The sequence below is a fragment of the Anarrhichthys ocellatus genome, unplaced genomic scaffold (assembly GCF_004355925.1).
Source record: "Anarrhichthys ocellatus isolate YVR2014 unplaced genomic scaffold, GSC_Weel_1.0 scaffold181, whole genome shotgun sequence".
NCBI classification, from domain to species: Eukaryota; Metazoa; Chordata; class Actinopteri; order Perciformes; family Anarhichadidae; genus Anarrhichthys; species Anarrhichthys ocellatus.
The window spans coordinates 107018-125810 of NW_022280211.1; the positions used below are offsets into that span (position 1 = coordinate 107018).

Below are 18793 nucleotides of genomic sequence, written 5' to 3' on the forward strand. Positions count from 1 at the left end.
TATAGTTAGGGCTGGTTCAGGTTTATAGTTAGGGCTGACTCAGGTTTGTACTAAGGGCTTGCTCAGGTTTGCGTAGAACCACCTCTAGTTATGCTGCTATAGACCTAGACTGCTACAGCACTTCCTGCGATAAACTGAACTCCTCTCTCCTCCTTTTCCTCTCCTTCTGTATCTATTCATGTCCCATTAATGCATGTTACTAATTTGTCTTCTTCCCGGGAGTCTTTGTACTCTAATTACAATTGTCATTTTTGTCATATGGATTGTGTGAGGATTTATGTCTAACTCTGGTGTATTTCCCTCAGTAGTGTCCTCCCCCGAGTCCCGCCCACTGCCGTGCCTCTCTCTGTAGGCACAGCTGATGCTTATCTCCGGTGATCATCTCCAGCTGACATAAATACTCCGATCACTCTCATTCCAGTTGTCAGTCCGTCCGTTTACCTACCTGGTATTCCAACCCGTGAGTTGTCCGTTTTTTCACTCTTTGAAGATCTGCTACTAACAATCCGTTTTGTTTTCAACTTGCCTACCATCCAGTGTCGAGCCTTGGGTTTTTGCCTAGTCCGCGTCCGCAGCTGGCAGGCAGGCTGGATCGACTGTGTGATACCCGGGGCTCGACACACTTCCCGGCTAGGATCCAAGCGGAGAGCGAGGACGCGCCTCCGTGTTGACGTGTGACTGTTTTCCTATTGGCTTCGTCTGCCGCTCTGAAAGATTAGCCACTTTCCGGCTTGGACCCGTGCGGAGCGCGTGGAGACGCCTCCTATTGACTATCTATTTCCTGTTTTTTTCCCCTGACAGAGAAATAAATAATCTTGGTTTTGAAATAGAACTCTGCTGTCCTGAGTCTGCATTTGGGTCCATGAACACACCACATCATAACAGAACGGACTGACCAACACTATGGACCCAGCGGCCGCAGCAGGATCTCCACCTGCAGATCCCCTGCAGGTGGCGATCACAAACCAAGGCGTTCTTCTGGGACAGCAACACCATCTGCTGCATGATATGCGGGGATTGCAGCAAGCCATCGGGTCTCAGGTGGCTGAGATTGGCAGCATGGTGCAGGGACTCGCACAGCCCCGCCCCTCCCCCCTAGATCAGACGGCGGGGGACGCGCAACTGGTCCGTGAGTCATTTGTTCCGTCTCCTGAACCCTTCCACGGAGACATGAGGGGATGTAGAGGTTTCCTGCTCCAGACGATGTTTGTGTTCAACCAACAGCCCTGCACGTATGCATCGGACAGTTCTAAGATTGCCTATCTGACCGGGTTGCTACATGGCCGTGCTCTCGACTGGGCCCAGGCCTGGTTCACCCAGAACCCGTTGGATACGGTTTCATTTGGACAATACCTGGAGGCGTTCAAGAGAGCTTTCAACCACCCTACATACTCTCAGGATGCTGTTCAGAACCTCCTCCGCCTCCGTCAGGGCTCTGCTAGCGCCGCTGAACATTCTATTGACTTTTGTATCCTGGCCGCAGAGTCTGGTTGGGAGGAGAGGGTGCTAAAGGGGTTTTTTCTCAGCAGCCTGTCGGAGGGATTAAAGGACGAGCTTGCTGTTCTGGAGGAGGCCAAGACACTAGAAGACCTGATCGCTCTCACCATTCGACTGGATACTCAGATGCAGGAACGTAGGAGAGAGCGTAACCACAGGTTCCCAGCACCGGTTCATCAGCCAGTAACCACTTCCGGTCGCCGGTCCCCAGGTCCGCCTCGCCGCCGCAGCCCAGGCCGCCAACACTCGCCCACTCTGGCACCTTCTCCGAGGATCAAGATGAGCCCATGCAGTTGGGACGGTTCCACCTGTCTCAGGGAGAGAGGGAGCGACGAATCTGTTCCGGAGCCCGCCTCTACTGCGGCGAGCCGGGTCACCGTATCCCTGTCTGCCCGGTGCGACCAAAAGACAGGGCTCGCCAGTAAGAGTGGGAATACTGGCGAGCGATTCCACCCGACTCCCCAGTCTCAGGTCCCGTCTCACACTACCAGCTAAGTTATGTCTGCCGTCCGGTGTTCTACCAGTCTTTGCTCTCATTGACTCCGGAGCAGAACAGAGTTTTTTGGACTCCTCCTTGGCCTTCGCGCATGGGATTCCCTTGGAGGAGTTGGAATGCCCTCTTCAGGCAAACGCTCTGGATGGAAGTCCCTTGACCAATATCACTCACCTGACTTGCCCTATTACCCTGCTCGTGTCAGGAAACCACCAACACGAGATCCGTTTTTACATCTGCTCTACGCCCCAGATGCCTCTGCTTCTGGGCCATCCCTGGCTCCGGGACCACAACCCACAGATAGACTGGGCAGGAAACGGAATCATCGGTTGGAGCCCTAGATGTCTTTCGAGGTGCCTCAAGTCCACCATTCCCCGGCAGACCTCTTCTCTCCACACCCCTACTATCGGAACTGATCTCACCTCGGTCCCCTTGGAGTATGCTGATCTCAGTGAGGCATTCAACAAGGAACGAGCCCTTTCCCTGCCACCCCACCGACCCTACGATTGCGCCATATAAATATTCCCTGGCGCCACCCTGCCCTCCAGCCGACTATACAACCTTTCCCGACCGGAACGTGAGGCGATGGAGACCTATATCACAGACTCCCTCACTGCTGGAATTATCCGCCCGTCATCCTCCCCGGTAGGAGCGGGGTTTTTCTTCGTGGCCAAGAAGGACAAGAGTCTCCGTCCTTGCATCGACTACAGAGGGTTAAACCAGATCACCACCCGGAACAAGTACCCGCTACCCCTACTCAACTCTGCTTTTGAATCCCTACCCGGTGCCACGATTTTCACCAAGCTAGACCTCCGCAATGCCTACCACTTGGTTTGGATACGAGAGGGGGACGAGTGGAAGACCACTTTCAACACTCCCCTGGGACATTTCGAATACCTGGTCATGCCATTCGGACTTACAAATGCACCAGCCGTTTTCCAGGCTTTGTTGAATGACATGCTCAGGGATTTTCTCAACCGGTTTGTGTTTGTCTACATCGACGACATTCTGATTTACTCCTCGAACCTACAGGAACATTGCCACCATGTCCGTCAGGTCCTTCAGCGCTTACTCTTCATCAAAGCCGAGAAATGTGAATTCCATGTCACCTCCGTACAGTTTCTTGGTTTCATCATTGAGGAGGGTCAAATTCGCAAGGACCCGGAAAAGGTTAAAGCGGTTACCGAGTGGCCAGTCCCCTCTAACCGGAAGAAGCTCCAGCAGTTCCTAGGCTTTGCAAACTTCTTACACCGGTTCATTCGGAACTAGTCAGACGGCGTCACCCCTAACCAGACTCACCTCCTCTAAAGTGGATTTTTCTTGGTCACCCGAGGCCAACCGGGCGTTTAACACCCTCAAGGAACGATTCACATCAGCCCCCATCCTAGTACAGCCGGATGAAAGCCACCAGTTCGTGGTCGAGGTGGACGCCTCCGACACCGGAGTAGGAGCAGTATTATCACAACGCTCAACCACTGACTCTAAGCTCCGCCGGTGTGCTTTTTTTCTCTCGACGCCTTTCCCTGGCCGAGCGGAACTATGACGTGGGCAACTGGGAGTTACTGGCCGTCAAGCTGGCTCTGGAGGAATGGAGACATTGGTTGGAGGGGTCAGTCACACCCATTGTGTGGACCGACCACCGAAATCTTGAATACATCCATTCTGCCCGGCGACTGAACTCCCGCCAAGCCTGTTGGGCTCTGTTCTTTACCCGTTTCAACTTCGCAGTTTCACCATCACCTACCGCCCAGGAAGTAAGAACATCAAGCCCGACGCCCTCTCTCGTCAGTTTTCCCCAGACGAGGCTGACCCAGCTCTTGACACAATTGTTCCACCCGCCTGTGTCCTAGGTGTTCTCACCTGGGCGATAGAGTCTGCAGTGCGGGAGGCTCAGCAGACCCAGCCAGACCCAGGAGGTGGTCCTCATGACTCCCGACTCTCCGGCCACCCTGGGATAAGACGTACAATCAACTGGCTCCGGCGCTCCTTCTGGTGGCCATCTTTGGACAATGACACCCGAGCTTACATCTTAGCCTGTACCACCTGTGCGCGCAACAAAACCTCACACAGACCCCCTGTCGGACTATTACGACCTCTGCCTGTTCCCCACAGGCCTTGGTCGCATATGGCATTGGACTTCGTCACCGGATTTCCCCCCTCCGAGAGCAACACGGTCATCCTGACCATCGTGGACCGGTTTTCCAAGGCGGCTCACTTTATTCCCCTTCCCAAGCTCCCATTGGCCCGCGAGACTGCAGACTTGTTGGTTCAACATGTCTTTAGACTCCACGGCATCCCTATGGACATTGTTTCTGATCGGGGTCCTCAGTTCTCCTCCCAAGTTTGGAAGGCGTGCTGCCGCAGCCTCGGTGCCACCGCTAGCCTCTCCTCCGGCTTTCACCCCCAGACCAATGGGCAGACCGAGAGGCTTAACCAGGAGCTAGAAGCCATGCTCCGATGCGTAGCGGTGTCAAATCCATGTTCCTGGAGTCGTCACCTGGCCTGGATAGAGTATGCACACAACAGCCATACCGCCACGGCAACGGGTCTCTCCCCCTTCGAGGCCTCCATTGGCTACCAACCTCCCCTTCTACCCAGCCAAGAGGTCGAGATTCTTCGCCGATGCAGAAGAGTCTGGAGAGAGACTCGTGCCGCCCTACTTCGTTCTTCCGAACAAAACAAGCGTCTGGCTGATCGCCACCGCACACCCGCACCCACCTATCTTCCCGGTCAACAGGTCTGGCTTTCCACCAAGGACATACCCCTACGCACAGAATCCAAGAAACTCTCCCCCAGATACATTGGCCCGTTCCCCATCGTCTCCGTTATCAACCCAGTCACGGTCAAGCTCAAGCTCCCGCAATCCATGAGAATCCACCCTGTTTTCCATGTGTCTCTTCTCAAGCCCGTACACTCCAGTCCTCTGAACCCTCCAGCCGAACCCCCTCCACCCCCCCGACTCATCGAAGGTGGTCCGGTTTACACGGTCGACCGTCTCCTGGATGTCCGCCGACGAGGTAGGGGTTACCAATACCTCGTTGATTGGGTGGGGTATGGTGCGGAAGAACGATGCTGGGTTCCTCGCTCCCAGATTATGGATCCGGAGCTACTCCGCACATACTATCGCCTACACCCTGATAAGTAGGGAGGCTCCCGTTGAGGGGGGGGTACTGTGAGGATTTATGTCTAACTCTGGTGTATTTCCCTCAGTAGTGTCCTGCCCACTGCCATGCCTCTCTCCGTAGGCACAGCTGTGCCTCATCTCCTGTGATCATCTCCAGCTGACATAAATAGTCCGATCACTCTCATTCCAGTTGTCAGTCCGTCCGTTTACCTACCTGGTATTCCGACCCGCGAGTTGTCCGTTTTTTCACTCTTTGAAGATGTGCTACTAACGATCCGTTTTGTTTTCAACTTGCCTACCGTCCAGTGTCGAGCCTCGGGATTTCACCTGCACGAAGAAGCCTTCCAGTTAGTTCCTCAGAGATCAACTGTGAGGTCTTGGCGATCCTGTGTCGAGCCCCGGGTATCACACAGTCGATCCAGCCTGCCTGCCAGCCGCGGACACGGACTAGCCACTTTCTGTCTAGGATCCAAGCGGAGCGCGAGGACGTGCCTCCGTGTTGACGTGTGACTGTTTTCCTATCGGCTTCGTTTGCCGCTCTGAAAGATTAGCCACTTTCCGGCTTGGACCCGTGCGGAGCGTGTGGAGACGCCTCCTATTGACTTTATCTATTTCCTGTTTTTTTCCCCTGACTGAGAGAAATAAATAATCTTGGTTTTGAAATAGAACTCTGCTGTCCTGAGTCTGCATTTGGGTCCATGAACACACCACATCATAACAGATTGACTATGTTGTAATTCTAATATATTGTTCATTCTCTACATATGATATCTATAGTACTTCTGTCCATCCTGAGAAAGGGATCCCTCCTATGTTGCTCTCCCTGAGGTTTCTTCCTTTACTTTCCCCGTTTACAGTTCTTTTGGGGGGGAGATTTTCCTTTCCCAATGCGAGGATCCATGGACAGAAGAAAGATGTCATATGCTGTACAGATTGTAAAGCCCTCTGAGGCACATTTGCAATTCGGGATATTGGGCTAATCAAATAAATTGATTTAAATTGAATCCATCTATAAGTTTCTCCTCTTCCTCCTCCTCTCCCCAGTTTCCTTCTCCCATCCCACTTCGTACCGTCTCTCTCTCCAGCCCCTCCACTCCTTTAAGAAGCATAAATCAAGGTCATTTTCCGAATCGGCATCAAATTAAATAATAGAGGGGATCTTAGTTGTCTAACAACGGGGCAGATAAAAAGAGAAGACTCTCCAACAAATGATTATCCCCTCCGTCCCTGTAAACCTCTCTTCTCCAAAAAACCTCCCTATGAGACATTTAACCTTGTTGAGATGAAAACACCTATCACTTTATTCACTTTATTCTATAAGTATGCCGTTATCTTCACTGAAGGGATGTAGGGTTTCGGTTTGATTATTAATTTTTTTTCTGAAGAAAATAAGCATTATGTACCAAATTCATTAAGACTATTGTTATAACAGTCAGCTGTGAGTGAGAGATTAAATTGACTGCGGCGTATCATTCAGTCTGCCGAGAGGGTGATTGGCTGTAATCTACCGTCCCTCCACGACTTGCTTGCCTCCAGGACCCTGAGGCGGGCACGAAAGATTGTAGGCGACCCCTCTCTTTACAAAGACCAATTACAGTTGTAGACCTCCAAAGAGAGATTTTTAAACATTAGAACATTTTGGGAAAGTGAGGAGATATTTTCAATTTTTAACTTAAAGGTAGAGTAGAGTTTACTATATGATTAGAGTAGGGTTGAAGCATGCAGTTGTGATGGTCAGGGTTAGGTGCTGGCAAATTAAACTCTCCAGTCCATCACAAGTGAACAACACTAAAGAACAAATCTGTGTGTGTGTGTGCACTCACGTCAATATAATTAGCGTTGATGTAGTCAGAGTGGGGGTCTCCGTCCAGCAGCTGCAGTCGGACTCTTGTGTGATCGTCTGTGGGGTCAGATAGCACAAAATACAACGGGCCTAAAGTTACATTTACTCACAGATCGGAGCAGCTAACTGACTAGATGGGAAACCAACTAGGCCCAAAGTTAGGTGGCCGTCTAAACCAGAAATATGACAGCCCTTGTTGTTTGTTAAAATTCCTTAAATGAGCCATGTATACCTACCTAGCCATCTGTAGTCATGCACATCATGAATCATGAAAATCCTCTGTCAGTGGCAAATAAAAGCATGTCACTTTGAAATATGATAAAGCTTTGTTCTCATTCCTCTTTTCAGTTATTCTCTTTGTACTCGGTTTATGTAACTGCTACATAAAATATATCATTATACATTGGAAAAAAAAAAAAAAGAAAAGCGGGGCACCCTCCCGGAGCCAGACCCAGGAGGGAAGCTCGTCGGCGAGGGTCTGATAACCGGGCCTTCGCCCATGGGGCCCGGTCGGGCTCAGCCAAAAGAAACAACATGGAGCACCCACTCTGTTGACCCACCACACGCAGGGACAAGCATCGGGGTCGAGTGCAATGCAGACCAGGCGGCGGGCCGGGCTGGGGGCCTGGGCGAGCCGATCGCGGGCAGCATATACTAGCTCTAGGGACGTGCAACGTCACCTCACTAGCAGGGAAAGAGCCGGATTCTGGTGCAGGAGGTGGAGCGATACCAGCTAGATATAATTGGACTCACCACCACACACAGCACTGGCTCTGGAAGCAAGGTCCTGGAGAGGGGTTGGACTTTGTCCTTTTCTGGAGTTCCCCAGGGTGAGAGGTGCCGGGTGGGAGTGGGGAGACTCACGCGCCCCCGGCTGAGCACCGCTGTGTTGGTGTTCTTCCTGGAGAACAAGAGGGTCGCCTCCATGCGCATACGGGTTGTGGGGAGCAAGGCTCTGACTGTGGTTTGTGCTTATGCACCAAACAGCAGTTTGGAGTATCCGGCCTTCTTGGAGTCGGTGGGAGGGGTCCTGGAAAGGACGCCGCCTGCCGACTCCATAGTTCTCCTGCGGGACTTCAACGCTCTGTCGGGATCCCTGTTTCAGCTCCTCTCTCCCCTCCTTCCCCCTCAGCTCCTCTCTCCCCTTCTTCCTTCACAGCTCCTCTCTCCCCTCCTTCCCCCTCAGCTCCTCTCTCCGCTCGTTCCCTGTCAGCTCCTCTCAGCTCCTCCTCCTCCTGCTCTCCTTGCCTCCTTCGCCAGTCTGCACTAAGCATGGATTGAGTCTGTCACAGATATAGTTAATCAGTTAACTCCCTCTGGAGCTCAACTCACTCACGGCAACTCGCTGCTGTCAGCGCGGCTCCAGGCATCATGGGATTTAATAGCATGTGTGATTGAGTGTAATTGTGTGTGTGTGTGTGTGTGTGTCTATGAGAGAGAGATTGAGTAGTGTGTAAGTGTGTTAAAGTGTGCGTTCTTGACTTGCTCATATTTTCTGGGAAATCTTTAAGATGTGTGTTTTAATGTTCAAGTGATGTGTGTGGGTTCCAGTGTCAGCTACTATGTGTGTGTGTGTTGCAGTGTGTAATAGCCTATTAAGAGCAGAGCTCCCTGCAGCTGATGTGTCAAACACACTCTCACACACACACACAAACACACACACACACCTCAGCGAGCTTTTTCCAGCTGTTTGACAGAAGTGTGGAGAAAAAGAGATGAAGGAGAGAAACGATCATGAAGCACAGTTTGACCTCGAGTTCTGTTCAAGTCATTTTAAAGTTCGATCAAACAACCAATGAATCAACGATACAGACGTTCACTAAGTGACACACTCATCAATCAGGAAATCACAGAGCTCTCATGTCTCTTCTTGTCTCTGTATGATAAAGAAGAAAAGTCCTACAGCTTTGAATCTCTAACCTTCTCACCAATTATATATTATTCAACTTATATTCCTCAGTTTGAGGAAAGAAAACGTTCAGCTCCTGAAACAGTAAAGTGCGAGTCTCTATATCTGAGGAGGAAGGTTATTCTTGGTAAAAGTTCAGAGGGGGTGAAGGTAATCTAGACTCTTTACAATGAGATTACTTCATTATATTAAAATAGCATGTGTCTGAGAGAAATATATTCTGTTCAATAAAGAAACCAGTTTCTTGTCCACTAAAATAATCAGTTTGAAGAAGTCAAAGGTTCGATATCCGAGAAAAGAAACTTAATTTGAGTCTTAATTAACCTCATCTTTAAAATGTCCCTGATAGAATGAAACACTGCTGAGTTCATTTTAAACTCTTTAAACTCCTCTTTAAACTCGTCTCCAAACTCGTCTCCAAACTCATCTTTAAGCTCCTCTTTAAACTCGTCTCCAAACTCCTCTCCAAACCCCTCTTTAAACTCCTCTCCAAACTCCTCTCCAAACTCCTCTTCAAACTCCTCTCCAAACTCCTCTCCAAACTGCTCTCCAAACTCCTCTTTAAACTCCTCTCCAAACTCGTCTCCCAACTCGTCTTCCAAACTCCTCTCCAAACTCCTCTTCAAACTCCTCTTCAAACTCCTCTCCAAACTCCTCTTTAAACTCCACTTCAAACTCGTCTTTAAACTCCACTTCAAACTCCTCTTTAAACTTGTCTTCAAATTCCTCTTTAAACTCGTCTTCAAACTCCTCTTTAAACTCATCTTTAAACTCGTCTTCAAACTCGTCTTCTTCAAACTCCTCTTTAAACTCCTCTTTAAACTCCTTTTTAAACTCTTTTTTAAACTCGTCTTTAAACTCGTCTTCGAACTCGTCTCTGAACTCGTCTTTACACTCCTCTTCAAACTCCTCTTCAAACTCCTCTTTAAACTCCTCTTTAAACTCGTCTTTAAAGTCATCTTCAAACTCCACTTCAAACTCCTCTTTAAACTTGTCTTCAAACTCCTCTCCAAACTCCACTTGAAACTCGTCTTCAAATTCCTCTTTCAACTCATCTTCAAACTCCTCTTTAAACTCTTCTTTAAACTCCACTTCAAACTCGTCTTCAAACTCCTCTTCGAACTCCTCTATAACCTCCTCTTAAACTCCTTTTTAAACTCATCTTCAAACTCCACTTCAAACTCCTCTTTCAACTCATCTTCAAATTCCTTTCAACTCATCTTCAAACTCCTCTTTAAACTCTTCTTTAAACTCCACTTCAAACTCATCTTTAAACTCGTCTTCAAACTCCTCTCCAAACTCCTTTTTAAACTCCTTCTTAAACTCCTTCTTAAACTCCTCCTTAAAGTCCTCTTTAAACTCCTTCTTAAACTCCTTTTTAAACTCGTCTTTGAACTCGTCTTCAAACTCCTCTTTAAACTTGTCTTTAAACTCGTTTCCGAACTCGTCTTCAAGATCCTATTTAAACTCCTTCTAAAACTCGTCTTCAAACTCCTCTTCGAACTCCTCTATAACCTCCTTTTTAAACTCCTTTTTAAACTCCTCTTTAAACTCGTCTTTAAACTCGTCTTTAAACTTGTCTTCAAACTCGTCTTCAAACTCGTCTTCAAACTCCCTTTTAAACTCCTTTTTAAACTCCTCTTTGAACTCGTCTTCTTCAAACTCCTCTTAAACTCCTTTTTAAACTCCTCTTTAAACTCGTCTTTAAACTTGTCTTCAAACTCGTCTTCGAACTCGTCTTCAAACTCCTCTTCGAACTCCTCTATAACCTCCTCTTAAACTCCTTTTTAAACTCATCTTCAAACTCCACTTCAAACTCCTCTTTCAACTCATCTTCAAATTCCTCTTTCAACTCATCTTCAAACTCCTCTTTAAACTCTTCTTTAAACTCCACTTCAAACTCATCTTTAAACTCGTCTTCAAACTCCTCTCCAAACTCCTTTTTAAACTCCTTAAACTCCTTCTTAAACTCCTTTTTAAACTCCTCTTTAAACTCCTCCTTAAACTCCTATTTAAACTCCTTCTTAAACTTGTCTTCAAACTCCTCTTTAAACTCGTTTTCGAACTCATCTTCAAAATCCTGTTTAAACTCCTTCTTAAACTCGTCTTCAAACTCCTCTTCGAACTCCTCTATAACCTCCTCTTAAACTCCTTTTTAAACTCCTCTTCGAACTCGTCTTCAAACTCCCTTGTAAACTCCTTTTTAAACTCCTCTTTAAACTCGTCTTCGAACTCGTCTTCTTCAAACTCCTCTTTAAACTCCTCTTTAAACTCCTCTTCGAACTCGTCTTCGAACTCCTCTTCAGAAGTTGTCTTTGTTTTAATTAAATACAGTTTATGGAATCATTTCAGATTAAACTAAAACGTGTTGTTTCTAAACGGTGAAAAATGTTGAAAATGGGAAAGTGAAAGTGACACACACATCTCATCTTTACTAAATGAAAACACATCAAAGTGGTACACAACACACGCACACACACGCACACACACACTTGTGTAGGAGTATAAATGAAGACCTATATAACAACAACCATATGACCACACACACTTCAACACACCCCCTCCTCTTCACCTTAGTGCTCCTTCATCACACACACACACACCCTAATTATGCACACGCGTGAATGCTCACCAATGAATCTGTTTATTTTATTGAAATATAAATGAACTGCTGGCAGAGAAGGAGAAGAAACAAGAACAAGTGAGGAGGAGGAGGAGGAGGGGGGAGAGGGAGGACAGGGAGGACATGGAGGAGGAAATAGAAGCAGACAGATACCTGTAATGAGGAAACACTACTGAGCTTTGCCTCAACACAGATAGTTAATCAGACAGGATGGATGGAGAGGAAAGAAAGAAAGGAAAGGTGAGAAGGTATTTAAAAGAGGAGAGAGGAAGAGACAGAATACAATATGATCTAAGAAAGGGATTTAAAGTAGAATAGAGATTACACATTCACAGAAATGAGAGGAGAGTTGAGATGAGCAGAGAAAATAAAAGATGAGATGAAGAAGAGGTGAGGATAGTGAGGGGAGAGCAGATGGAGCAGAAGAAACATTAAAAAAGAACAGGAAGGGAGAAAAGGGAGGAAAAAAGAGGGAAAAACTAAAATATGATTGTAGATGTAGGTTTAAGGAGAGGAGGAGAGGAGAGGAGGTTTAAGGAGAGGAGGTTTGATGAGAGGAGGAGAGGAGGAGAGAAGGAGAGGAGGTTTAGGGAGAGGAGGTTTGATGAGAGGAGAGAAGGAGAGGAGGTTTAAGGAGAGGAGGTTTAAGGAGAGGAGGAGAGAAGGAGAGGAGGTTTGATGAGAGGAGGAGAGAAGGAGAGGAGGTTTGATGAGGAGGAGAGGAGAGGAGGTTTAAGGAGAGGAGGTTTGATGAGAGGAGGAGAGGAGAGGAGAGGAGGTTTGATGAGAGGAGAGGAGGAGAGGAGGTTTAAGGAGAGGAGGTTTGATGAGAGGAGGAGAGGAGAGGAGGAGAGGAGGTTTGATGAGAGGAGGAGAGGAGAGGAGAGGAGAGGAGGTTTGATGAGAGGAGAGGAGGAGAGGAGGTTTAAGGAGAGGAGGTTTGATGAGAGGAGGAGAGGAGAGGAGAGGAGAGGAGGTTTGATGAGATGAGAGGAGGTTTAAGGAGAGGAGGTTTGATGAGAGGAGGAGAGGAGAGGAGGAGAGGGGGAGATGTCATTTGCTCCTCTTCTGTCACATGTGAACCTTCCTGCTGCTTTTCTCCCTTCTCTTCTTCTACTGCTTTGGATGTTCAGAAAACTAAGAAGTAAAAAAGACGGACTGCTGGAGACAGAGTGAAGAATATCCTGATGTTTCATGTCTATTCTGTTAAGTGGAGTATATGTTCATCATTTTCAACAATAATGAATATGATTGAATCAGAGACTTGGTGGTGAACTATACATTGTGTCTAAGAGACTATTGATCCTCTTTGTGAGGCAGCTTGTTCTGAGGTCTTTGCTCTTTGTGTCGTTAACCTTAAGTATATATATATATATATATACATATATATATATATACTGTATATATATATACACTTTTCTTTGTTCTAATAAAGACAGCACACGAAGTCATTTCCCTCGGAGCCTTTTAAAACATTTTCTCAAGAAAATGAGGCTTTGTACAATAACAGCAAGCAAGATGGACAGTTTCCATTACCAGGACCTTGTAATTAAAGGATTTATACTAATAGCACATTTATCATAATTCCTGTTGGCTATCGAGTTCTTGACAGGCTATTTCCTTCAGAGCAATGTTTCATTTTAAAGCCTCAGGTTAGTGGAGCGTGTTTGCATTAACATCTCAACTCTCGCTGTGGACACACACACACACACACACACACACACACATTATTAGTGCCCACAATATCATAGCAAACACTTGACACATGACACAGAGTCACATTCACATGCAAATGGAGACACGCACACACTTCATTACAGCAGCCTGGCTTTCCTCCAAAATTAAGCTTCATTTTGGAGGAAAGTCGGCTGCAGGCTTTGATCAGCAGGATGGAAATAAAACCAGAGTTTTTCTGCCGTGGTGGGTTCCTGCGTCAGACTTACAGAAGTTGAGGAAATGAGGGTTTAAAAAAGGATGTTTCTCATTAGAAATGCATATTTATATGTTGTTTTCTACTAAACACATTGTTTCACTGTCAGATGTAGTGAGAATATTTAAGTTTCAGTTTTGTAAAAGCATCGACTGATTCTTCCACACAAACCCAGATCTCCTGGCTTCTGGCTCTCTGCAGGTTTCCTCCAACAGGAGCTGTAGGGAGTCAGTAGGGACCTCCTGAGGGACACTCTCCTGAGGGACACTTCAGCTGGAGACACTTTAGCTGGAGACACTTTAGCTGGAGACACTTTAGCTGGGGACACTATAGCTGGGGACAGTTTAGCTGGGGACACTTTAGCTGGAGACACTTTAGCTGGGGACACTTTAGCTGGGGACATGGGTACCAGCACAGCGGTTTGGACCTGTGTCCTCCAACTGAAGGACAGTGTCTTTACCAGTACACCTGGTGCCTTAGCATGTTTTATATAACCAATGGTTAAACTAACCCAGACTAACATAAACCAAACCTCACCTGACCAATTTAAGTTGAAACTGAGCCAGATTAAGTCAAACCACACTCATGTTCAGCAGAACGTACTGCATGAGTACATGAGTACTCCATCTTTGCCATTGCAGTACTCACAAGCGATGATGTTGCCATAGCGATTCTTGTTGCGGTTCTCATCCTTCTTGGCCGTTTCCCAGGGTGCCGTCTGTCCCTCTGCCAGAGCCTGAACACATGTAAACACAACAATAGTTTTATATTGAGGTGCACATATGGCCTGATGACCAGAACTAGTACACAGACACATGGGAAGTTAAACCGGTACATAAATATGAATTATGATTATTTAATGAGCCAGCTGGGGCAGTGAGTTGCTGCTGAAACAGAAGACGGCAGAGCTTACAGGCAGATGTGATTCACCTTAAGAAGGTAAAAGGAAGGCCTTACTGAATGTCCATCATGTTACACCTTCCAGCATGTGAACACTGAAGTTATGGCAACAAATACTGAGATGGCAGAAATCCCAGATTCATCAATGCCAATCAGGTGAGATCTATCCTTTGGCCAGGTAACTCTGGGACACTCCGACAGGCTGGGAGGGAAACAGAACCATCCAACTTTGTTGGCAGAGGTGAAGCGCTTGAGCTCCGACTCTGAAATAAAAAGCAGCCAGCAGCGAGAGCAACAGTGGGAGTCAACGTGTTCCTGGATGTCTGAAGAGATGCAGGTACGTTTGGATGAGTTGGTTTGGTCTGAAAGAGAATGTTGTTGAAGGAGAGAAGACAGATTGTCCTCTCTCTACTGCTGTGATGACAGGAACAGAAAGGACTAATTGTTCATGTGTGTGTTCATACTTCACTCTTTCATCTATAAAGTAGGTAGTTGTGAGTGTCTGACAATGAACTGAAATAATACTATATGTGTACATAATAACAATATATGTGTCTGTGTGTGTGTGTGTGTGTGTGTGTGTTAGGGCAACAAACCAACTCTCAAAGGTCGCCGGACATTTCAAACCATCACACTGGAGGAGGTCACACACGCACACACACACTATACTATACAAATGCACTGTGACAAACAAACACCTAAACGTATTGCTCCATCAAGCAGAAAATGGATTCCTTTTAAGTGGCATATGGGCTTGTGTGTGTGAGTGTGTGTGTGTGTGTGTGTGAGAGTGTGTGTGTGTGTGTGTGTGTGTGTTCATATACTGTATGTTTATACTTTCTCTGTTGCTTACATTCATTTCTGAAAAATAGGCAGAAAATTGTTTTTATCCATTTTAGGTCGGAGGTTTCTGTACGCGTAATGGTGTGTGTGTGCGTGTGTGTGTGTGTGTTCAGTTGCATAAGGTGTGCGTTGGCTGAACCTAAAAGAAAAGAAAATGAAGACAGTGCTAATAAAAGTCCTGGTCTGTCCTCTCTGTGGTGTTTTTGAGATTATCGAGGGTCTAAATAAAACTATAAAACACAGACGAAGAGAAACACACCGAGTGGTTTAAAGTTACTCAAATAAATCAATTTAAAAGCTCTCAACCAGATTGAAACGTGGAGGAATTACAGCAAGTTTGTTTGACACAATAAATGTGCTTAAAAAGTTTCACAGAATGTTATCTGAAGTAACTGTTATTTTCATTTCAATGTACTGACGGTGAAACAACAGCTGAGTTGTTTCTTCAACCCTTTCTAAATGTTAAAGCAGTGTGATGTTCTTAAAGTGCAAACTAAAGTAAAGTATGGACGACTGTGGACTCCTATATGTTGGACATCTGAATCTGATATTTGTGTCCAGCAGGAGACACCTTAACGTTGGTGTCCATTAAGTATGAAGGCCATTATACTCTAACTCAAGTGAGCTTAACTACAACAAAGAGCTCTTATGGCCTAAACTCAAAAAAGCTTGAATGAGAATGAGTCTAAAAATGTCTGTTAATGATAAACTGTGCTCTAAACAAACAGACCTAGCAGAGACAGAAGAGAGAGCAGTGGGGTGAAGGCTGAAGAAGAGAGACACATGGGATTAAGGGTTAAGAAACAGGAGGAAAGGGAGAGAGAGAGAATTAAAGTTGGAGTGAAACAAAGATTGGAGCAAAGAGAGCAGTGATAGTTGATGAACACTGACAGACAACTCAATAAATCTGGTGATGTTATGAACCAAGAAAGACAGAAAGTAAGAGGAGGAACAGAACATTTGTTTTACTGCTCATGAATATTGATGTGGTAAAGAGTTAATAATTGATTTATGAAACCAAATCCAATCCTACAATCTCTCTCATTCACACAAATACTGCACAACTGGAGAGAGACAACAGGGAAATACAGATGCAGCATTCACAGAATAAGGGAAATAATCTCCAAGCCGGAGACGATACCGTCATTTATTGGTCTTATTTTCAAATGATGTATTGGATTGTAACCTAAAAATCGATCATCTGTGGATCTGGAAACACTCAAATATTCCTCTACAGGAACAATGTCAATCCTCACTCTTTAGTATTTGACTGACTTGTGACACGCCGGCTTAAAACAAAAGAGCATCTCATCTCTCAGCAGAAGCACCTCGTTTACGCCAATGATCACTTTAAAAAAGGTCACTGCAATAAAAGACCTTTTTAACCGGCTTTCAGACCTTTAGCTGCTGTGTGTTCAGGGTGATGGACGCAGTGAAGACACAATGATGAACCACAGACATCTTTGGGCTGTGTGACACACATATCCATCATAAAAGAAAGTCCTTCTCTCTCTGACGCACTGTTTTACAGCCGTGACTTTGAAACATTCAGGGGCCACTCACACATGTCATTCTATTTATTCTCTGGAGCTTTGGCCGAACTAACAGCTGCTGTGATGTCTTCCTATTGTTGCCCTCTTTGTGTGTTTGTCTAACGTTAATCACCTCGTACTCCTCCTTGAAGCCATAGCCCTGGCCACATTTCATCTGGGTGATGTGTTGGAGGAGGTCTGCCACTCGAATCGCTGGCTGGAACTGACCTGCAGGAACACAAACATTTTACAGAGAAAGAGACAAAAGGAGGTGAATATATTAAAGCAGAGACAGTATGTGGGAGGGAGAGATGAAATAAAAGGATCTTAAAATGATTTCTAATCAGTCTGAAATAACCAACTTATGCTCTATGATTGAACTAGATAACATAGCAAAGTGAATGTTAATAAGCCCCTCATTTATTACCTTTCACTTTAATGACCAAATGGCTATCATTATAGCTACGTATCTAATGGTAACTGGCAACATGACGTACTAAAGTAGCTAAAGGTGTGTGCTAACTAACCAACCCAACCACCAGCCTGTGCTGTGAGATCAATGAACTGCTTCAAACTGTGAATGATCACTTTTCTATTAGAAAACAGGTTCAGTTGCATGATGAGAGATCTTCAGCAGACGGTGATATTAGCTCCTTACTAACAGATTCGTGGAAAACACTTGACTTGCAACTTCCTGCATGGCTGACTATCTAAATGCCTAGTTAGCTTACTGGCTCACTCACTACAGCGAGCTGGTTGGTGCACATACCACTCTGGTAGGAGAGCTCCACAGACTCACAGCCTCCATAGGGGAAGCTCTGCAGGGTGAGAGAGGGCTGGGCGAGAGACGGCTGGCTGCTGTCTGTTGATAGAGAGAGAGAGAGAGAGAGACGGTGTTACCATGACAACAGACCTCCGGTCTATGACAACCCCCACACACACATTCAGTATGTGGACTGCACACACACACACACTGTGGACTGTACGGAGACACCGGTGAGAGAAAATGGGACGCCGAGTTAAATGGTCACTTAACTCCCTAAACTGTGATTGGTGGGCCTGACGTTGAACAGGATGAATGTAAGTGTGGACAGAAGAAGGAATGACGAAGGAAGACAATAATACAACCCAAGATGCAGGAAGAAGAAGAAGAAGAAGAAGAAGAAGGTTTATTTGTTTCCATCACTTATCGTCTCTTTAGGTCACTTGTTGTTTCTCAGCCACTGAAAATGTCTGTAGAGCCAAATCCAAAACACTCTGATTCCATGTGGACAGAAACACTGTGACCACCAGAGGGAGGACACAATAAGTCAAAGTAAAGGACAAATAGACACGTTCATTTCAGAAAAATATTTCATGAAATAATCGGATAAGCGGATTCCGTCCCGGCCGTGGAACAGTGGACCAGCTCTTTACCCTCGCAAGACTACTGGAGGGGTTCTGGGAGTTTTCCCAACCAGTCTACTTGTGCTTTGTGGACTTGGAGAAGGCTTTCGACCGGGTCCCTCGGGGGTTCTTGTGGGGGGTGCTGCGGGAGTATGGGGTGCCGGACCCATTACATCCGGTCTCTGTACGACTGCAGTAGGAGCTGTGTCCGCATTCTCGGCAATAAGTCAGACACGTTCCCGGTGGATGTTGGCCTCCGCCAGGGCTGCCCTTTGTCTCCGGTCCTGTTCGTGACTTTCATGGACAGGATATCTAGGCGCAGCCTGGGGGCGGAGAACGTCAGGTTCGGGGGTTTCGGGATCGCCTCTCTGCTGTTTGCAGATGATGTGGTCCTGTTAGCCTCCTCGGATCGTGACCTCCAGCATTCACTGGGGCGGTTTGCAGCCGAGTGTGAAGTGGCGGGGATGAGAGTTAGCACCTCCAAATCTGAGGCCATGGTGCTCTGCCGGAAACCGGTGGATTGCTCCCTCCAGGTGGGGAGGGAGTGCCTACCTCAAGCGAAGGAGTTTAAGTATCTCGGGGTCTTGTTCACGAGTGAGGGTAAGATGGAGCGGGAGATCGATAGACGGATCGGTGCAGCTGCAGCAGTAAAGCAGGCGCTGCACCGACCGTCTTGGTGAAGAGGGAGCTGAGCCGGAAGGCAAAGCTCTCAA

General features: G+C 46.6%; 1 protein-coding gene across 1 annotated transcript in view; it reads right to left on the bottom strand.

Moving 5' to 3' along the window:
* Positions 1 to 18793, bottom strand: part of ptprt (protein tyrosine phosphatase receptor type T) — a gene marked incomplete at its 5' end in the record, with an annotated part of 187609 nt that overhangs the window by 29507 nt on the left and 139309 nt on the right. Inside the window, 4 exons of the mRNA XM_031878470.1 lie at positions 6938 to 7014; positions 14068 to 14155; positions 16828 to 16922; positions 17464 to 17556. Coding sequence (XP_031734330.1) covers positions 6938 to 7014; positions 14068 to 14155; positions 16828 to 16922; positions 17464 to 17556 — 353 coding nt within the window. The remainder of the gene's footprint in view (positions 1 to 6937; positions 7015 to 14067; positions 14156 to 16827; positions 16923 to 17463; positions 17557 to 18793) is intronic.